Genomic DNA, 7,223 nt, shown 5'->3' with positions numbered 1-7,223 from the left:
AAGGCACACATTCATTACCTCCTAGTGAGTTAATGAGCCTCAGTCAACCATCCTGGAGTCTCTCCTCACAGGGACAACCGTGTCACGTTATGGTTTCTTTTTTTTGTAAGTCTGCTTGTTCCTCTTGCCATTTGTAATAAAGATGGGTAAAAACCCAACACGAGAGTGTTCTCAACTTTAAGGTCAGCAACAGGACCATCTTCACAACGTTCAGCTTATGAAACGGCGGTAGAAAAAGGGTCTATTGAGTTCAGTCAGGCATTTATTTATTTGAAGCGGGTCCTTGGTGGCAGCACGGACATAACTCAAAAGTTCTGTGAATATATAAAAACATCTGGCAAAGAATATCACAGAATAAGGAGGATGAGGTGGAGCCCGACACGGCCCCGTGTCATGACTAGGGATGTTTCAGGGAACCACGCTGTGACTGGTTCAGGCTATAAGGAACAACACCCAAAGAGGTTTAGTGTTTCATACATGTCCTTTTTATGTTCGGGGTGGAGCGCTACATAGCGTAGCAATCAATCAATGTTCAATCGTTTCTTGCGTCAACTGCCGATAACACGCATTGTTTTAATTCTATCAAATAAAATGTTTACACTTACCCCATATTTAGACTTTATTTTGTCACGGCCATCTGATAAAAGGGAGGACTTCACAGTCCTGTGTACAAACTACACCGCCTCATCATTAAAACAACTTGATTGGTTGATTGGTGCGCTTAATGCAGCTTCCCCCCCATAATCCACCCATGCGCCATATGCAGGCTTGGCTCATTTGACTCTGCCATTTCCCCCCCCCCCCCTTCTCTGGGCTCTTATTTTGAAGTAGCAGAAGTCATGGCGAGGTAGGCTCACATCGCATCTCCTGATGCAACCGCTCACTTCTTAATGACAACCAGCACGGCCGTCGGCACCAGCCCTACAAGAGAGGAAAACAATTATGGTTCGGCTTCGTTTTCAAAATTTTATTTAGATTTTTTATATATATATATTAGGTCGTTTAGCAGAAGCAACTATAAATGCTGCCTTTCTTGTCAATCAAAACACAGACATACACACAACATACTTACATATTGCTAAATGCCCTAAATGTAAATGTTCTCTCAATATATCACTGTACCGACAGATATTTCAACTTCTGACAATTGTACTTATTGTAAATCGCTTTGGATAAAAGCGTCTGCTAAAAGCCATAAATGTCATATGGAGACGGGACATTTAAAGCAAAGCGTTGGTGATCCGGGCGGCGCTCCTCACCCAGCTCTTTGAGGGGCTTCTCCATGTCCAGCTCGGTGTAGACCTGCCGGGGGTAGGGCGACAGCAGGGTGAAGTCCTGACCATCGGGCGTGTTGCCGTTCATTTGCACGTAGACGCGCACCGCGGCCAGCGGCTCCTGGGCCTTGAACACCGCCGTCAGGGCCGAGCCGTCCAGCAGGCGCACCTGGACGGACACAAAGAACACACACACACGTTACTGCTGTGCTGCTCAGTTCAATGACATCCATCTAGCATTCTGTGGCCTAGTTACGGGAGATTGTTTGACTTAGTCCTAGCCGACCAATACCAAACCGTTCTTCTGTTTATGTTTAGATTTATTTGGGCTTAAACATTTCTACTTCTCTTACTTTGTAAATAGACACATTTTCTTTATATTACTTGAGGTTTTATTGTTTTCATTTTGTTTTTACTTGATTACTTGTACTTGCTGCTGTGGCACCCAATGTCATGTGGTGAATCGCAAGTTGTGTCTTATCTTACATGGACAAAACAAAACTAGCATTCAGAACCCTGAGTACAAATGAGTGACACGCAACTGGTGATCATTTGATGACATCAAATCTTCTCATCTTCTTGCACCAGTTTGAGCCAATAAGAGCGTGCGTGCGTGTGTCCCCGTCCTACCTGTATCCTACATTCGTCGTACTCCTTCTTGGTGGGCGGGGGTCCCTGGCCCCCGACTGGTGAGGAGGGGCTGGGCTGCACAGGGGCCGAGGTGGACTCTGCGGCGGGCTGGCACCCGCCCCCGAACTGACAGGTGACAACAAAAGGTTCATCTGAGTGACAGAGTTTAAGGGGCGGCACGGTGGGGGGTCCAGGACTCATTCTGAAAGGGTTTCACTCATTACCAGGATAGAGGGTTTCACTCATTATCAGGATAGAGGGTTTCACTCATTAACAGGATAGAGGGTTTCACTCATTAACAGGATAGAGGGTTTCACTCATTAACAGGATAGAGGGTTTCACTCATTAACAAGGATCGAGGGTTACCTTTTTGGCCCTTTCCTCCCGGTCCCGTGCAATCTTATCTTTTACTCTCTGCCTGGCGGGAGACAGAGGGAGAGAAACGCAGGGTGGAGAGTTTGGGATCAGCGCCAACAATCCGATGATACACAATGAGAGGGCAAAAATATCATTATAAGCCATTATGTGGAAAGAACTGTATAATCTATTTTTGGTAACAAGTCATTTGTAATTCTCATTATTTCGTCTCATACATCAGTCTGATAGTAGACAAGCTTAAATCTGTGTCAATGTTTTTTCTGCTTCAAGTTAGTTTCGATCAATCATATTCCTGGGGCCAAAAATCTAGGGTTAGGGCTCAAATCAAGGGGAAGGGGAATAATAGGGACAGGGCCTTAACCTAACCCCCTGTAGAGACACTTAACCCTAACCCTCTGTAAAGACACTTAACCCTTACCCTCTGTAAAGACACTTAACCTAACCCCCTGTAGAAACACTTAACCTAACCCCCTGTAGAAACACTTAACCTAACCCCCTGTAGAGACACTTAACCTAACCCCCTGTAGAGACACTTAACCCTAACCCCCTGTAGAGACACTTAACCTAACCCTCTGTAAAGACACTTAACCCTTACCCTCTGTAAAGACACTTAACCTAACCCCCTGTAGAAACACTTAACCTAACCCCCTGTAGAGACACTTAACCTAACCCCCTGTAGAGACACTTAACCCTAACCCCCTGTAGAGACACTTAACCTAACCCTCTGTAAAGACACTTAACCCTTACCCTCTGTAAAGACACTTAACCTAACCCCCTGTAGAGACACTTAACCCTAACCCCCTGTAGAGACACTTAACCTAACCCCCTGTAGAGACACTTAACCTAACCCCCTGTAGAGACACTTAACCTAACCCCCTGTAGAGACACTTAACCCTAACCCCCTGTAGACACTTAACCCTAACCCTCTGTAAAGACACTTAACCTAACCCCCTGTAAAGACACTTAACCTAACCCCCTGTAAAGACACTTAACCTAACCCCCTGTAGACACTTAACCCTAACCCTCTGTAAAGACACTTAACCCATACCCTCTGTAAAGACACTTAACCTAACCCCCTGTAGAGACACTTAACCCTAACCCTCTGTAAAGACACTTAACCCTTACCCTCTGTAAAGACACTTAACCCTAACCCTCAGTAAAGCCAACCCGTGCAACTTGCCACTTTAGAAATACATTTCAAAACCTCTGAGACCTTGATATTCTCACTCTCTAATAAGTTTCCCTCCGAGGCCAGACGAATATCTCTGTATCAAACTAGGAAACCCAGCGTAACTCCACCCCTCGCACTTCCTAGTTTCCGGCGTGGGAGTTCGGCTTTAGCATTGTCATATTTAGTGATCTTAGAATCTATTAGTGATCTGAGAATGATCCTCATGATGATCCTAATACTCTCGACGTCCGTGACTCTGTGGCTGAACACGTACTTGGCCATCTTGTCCTCCATCTTCTCGCGGCTGCGCAGGTCGGCCATCTTCTTGAGCTCGTCGTCCTGCAGCTTCTGTTTGATGTGCAGCAGCTCCTGGCCGTGCTTCCTCCTCTGCTTCTCCCGCTCCACCTCCTCCGCCCGCTCCCGCTCCCGCCGCTCCGCCTGCTTTAGCCGCATCAGATCCTCCAGCCTACACACACACACACACACACACACACACACACACACACACACACACACACACACACACACACACACACACACACACACACACACACACACACACACACACACACACACACACACACACACACACACACGTTTTTATCCAAAGCAACTTCCTAATTAACGCACACACTCACACACCGATGGCGGTGTCGACCACGCATGTCGACAGCCAGCTCGCCAGGAGCAGTCAGGGTGAGGTGCCTCACTCAGGGACACCTCGACACTCAGCTAGAAGGAGCCGGGGATCGAACTAGCAACCTTCCGGTTACCAGTCAACCAGCTCTACCTCCTGAGCTAAGCCGACCGATAGCTCACAGTTAAATTAAAGATAACCCCTGTGTTGGATGCCATCCATCTCAGCACACACACACATGCACATGACTGTATTTCTGCCATATTCTTTGTGAGTGGACACACCCAGATTCAATCCACACAATAAACATTGGGTGAAAATGCAGAGACAGGACACAGGTCAAGATTAAAGTCTCTGCATGAAGGGGAGGACAGGGATGTCCTCACATGGCGGCTGCCACCCAAACCCCTTTAGAACCAGTACCGGTGCAGCTTGCGGCGGTCAGTTCGCCAAGAAGAATCGTTCAGAATCGTTTGTTCGTTACTTCATTCAGTCGCGTTTCTGGTAGCGGTGAATCATGGAATGCACGGTTCTCAGCGGAGTCACTCAGACTCCGCTCCTCCCTCGTTCTCAAACGATTGTGCAAACGGTCATTAATCAACACACAACATTACAACTAAGTTCCTTTCAGCTGAGGAGCACTTCATGGTCGGAATCGGGATGTTGTTGCCCAGGCCAGTCCCTCTTCACCACTCTGCTAACTTAACACAGTGAACAGCGAGTCAGCGAGTGGGAGTAGGGTCTGGGAGAATGAACGATAGAGAAGAACGATAGGGACGAACGAGAGACAACTGAAACGTGGAATCAGGTCGGTTCGTTCTTGTTAAAGAGTCGTTCCTTCGAAACTGATTCGGTCACAAACGACCAATCACTAGCAGCCACACCTCTGACCTTTTCACTTGCTCACGCTTCTCCTCTTCTGTCATTGGTCGCCTTGTGTCCCCGTCCTGGATTTCCTGTTCCATGTCTAAAGCGTCTGTTCCTGAGGAGAGACAGGGCCTGGGTCAGCGACCGGGTGGTAGACAGAGGGTCGACGAGGTGAAGGCTCTCTGTGACGACCACTGACTCACCTTCAGCTGTGTCTGCTACTGCGGGCTGTGCTGGACTGGCCTGGTCCCCCACCGGACCCCCGAGGGGGATCCCCACAGGGGGCACATAGGGCTCATCGATGTCTGGGTCCCCCTCGTGCTCCATTAACCTACGGATGTCCATATCACAGGTGAAACTCTACTGAGTCAGAGGTTAAGTATCAAAGTGGGTTTTGAGCGGGGAGGATGAGCAGAAGATACTCTCTGAACTGGTGCTATGAGGGGTAGATTAGAATTTAATATTCCCATCGCAGCGTCTCGCCGCCCTTTAGACACATACAAATAAACGCATACCAGTTTTGGCCTAATGAGTACCACACAGATCTGCCAAGAACAAACACTGAGCCACACCGACTATCCATCATGCATGTGGGGGTAATTCAATACAGACGAGACTGAAGTCCTCACGGTCCTGATCGTAAATCAATAACTAGTATTCCTAAGGATTCCTTGATCCTTCAAATCATGCAAGTTAGAGTCATGTTTTCTACAGTGTAGACAAACTATTATAATTATTATTTTTAAACCTACTTATTGAGATGGGCCAATGCTGTTACACTCCCGTCCTTCCAGTACGAGGTTATAATTACCAGTCCATGGCTCTCTCTATCCCCTGGTTCCCAGTATGAGGTTATAATTACCAGTCCATGGCTCGCTCTATCCCCTGGTTCCCCGTGTTTGCCACTGCTCTCTCTCTGTAAAAAAAAAGGTTGATTAATACATGAACTTCGCAGTGTAGGTCAATTCAATTCAATTTTATTTGTATAGCCCTTAATCACCGGTTCAGTCTTAATAGGCTTAACAGGCCTTATATATACCCCCCTGACCCTAGCCCCCAAGATGGCAAGAAAAAAACTCCCTTAATTAGAAAGGAAGAAATCTTGAGGAGGAACGCAGAGTGGGGGATCCCTCCTTCCAGGGAGTCAGGAGTGCAATGGGGGCCATAAAATACATACATACATACAATAAACAGGCAAAACATTTTAAATCTGTGATAGTAAAATAAAAACGTTCAACCATTAAACGGTTATCAGTCTTCTGAGAAGGAGACTCACGCTCTGTTCCTGCCGAAGCCCATCTCCAACAGGCTCTCTAGGGTCGATAGTTCTGCCATCTTCTCTGGGGAAACAAACCCCGTTGGGACAGATCCTCATATTACATCGATTATTTTATACGACCACTGCTTACTGCGTTTATAACCCTTTAGTTTCATAACGTCACGACACAATGGGGACCAGTGCAACAACACAACACTCACTGGGACCAGCTCATTCCAGTCGTATGTGTGATTCAGTGCCCGCATTAGTTAATATGGAACAATTATGACAAAAGAAGGTTAAGTATAACATTGTATATCAGCGTCAGTTTAATTGAAGACCAGTTTATCCATGGAGATCTACCAAACTGCGAGCTAAATGTAGCTACTGCTTGGCTAACATTGTGAGCAGGGAGGCTAGCAAAACATATGACCCAGCACTTTCTAATAGCGGATTTATATTTAGGAATACTGTTTTTAACTCCTGTAATTTAATGTATCGGTAGGCATAGGGTATCGACGCATACAGATGTGTTTATTTGAGCCATTGTGTTGAATTGATAACAGTTAGCTACTCACAACAGTCAGCACAGCATCCACACTACGGAAGCCTTGTGGGGTTAACGAACCGCACGCTTGAATGAAGTTAGTTTGCACGGCTCTGTTGTGTGACCGCCATCTACTGGTGGCCGCTGGAACAACCTCCTGTTTTAGTCTTAACCAATCCAGATAGACCACTGTTAAGTTACCCTGGACGTGTTTATTGTTGACAACATTATTCAGTACCTAAAGAGTGCAATACGTCTGTAGCCTACAATAACATTTGAGTAGAGGTGTGTGTGTGCGCGTGCGTGCGTGCGCGTGCGTGTGTGTGTGTTTGTGTACATGGGTGTGGGTCAAACTGGGTGTGACAGCATTATTTTACCTTTGTATTGGTTTTATTGTTTCTGCTTCTATTATAGCCCACGTAGCCGAGCCTAGAAGTGTTTGTTCAACCGTCTGAAAATGG

General features: G+C 46.6%; 1 protein-coding gene across 2 annotated transcripts; it reads right to left on the bottom strand.

Annotated features, from left to right (window-relative positions):
- Positions 1 to 57: 57 nt before the first annotated feature.
- ubxn1 (UBX domain protein 1) lies at positions 58 to 6,832 on the bottom strand. Of its 2 annotated transcripts, none has more exons than XM_084469973.1 (10): positions 6,794 to 6,832; positions 6,234 to 6,297; positions 5,820 to 5,873; positions 5,161 to 5,288; positions 4,982 to 5,072; positions 3,728 to 3,919; positions 2,271 to 2,322; positions 1,905 to 2,030; positions 1,260 to 1,443; positions 58 to 921 (listed from the first exon to the last, which is right to left on the bottom strand). In XM_084469973.1, the coding sequence occupies exons 2-10, from the start codon at positions 6,290 to 6,292 to the stop codon at positions 881 to 883; spliced, it is 927 nt and encodes a 308-aa protein (XP_084326099.1). In that variant the 5' UTR covers positions 6,293 to 6,297; positions 6,794 to 6,832; the 3' UTR covers positions 58 to 880. The 2 variants fall into 2 exon arrangements, with proteins under 2 accessions (XP_084326099.1, XP_084326100.1); XM_084469974.1 differs by having other exon boundaries at positions 6,234 to 6,292; positions 6,794 to 6,827.
- Between the last annotated feature and the right edge of the window lie 391 nt (positions 6,833 to 7,223).

This window comes from Micromesistius poutassou (genome assembly GCF_964030765.1).
Source record: "Micromesistius poutassou genome assembly, chromosome: 6".
Taxonomy (NCBI): domain Eukaryota; kingdom Metazoa; phylum Chordata; class Actinopteri; order Gadiformes; family Gadidae; genus Micromesistius; species Micromesistius poutassou.
The sequence above is the reverse complement of the archived record's forward strand: the minus strand, read 5'-3'. Positions and strand labels throughout refer to the sequence as shown.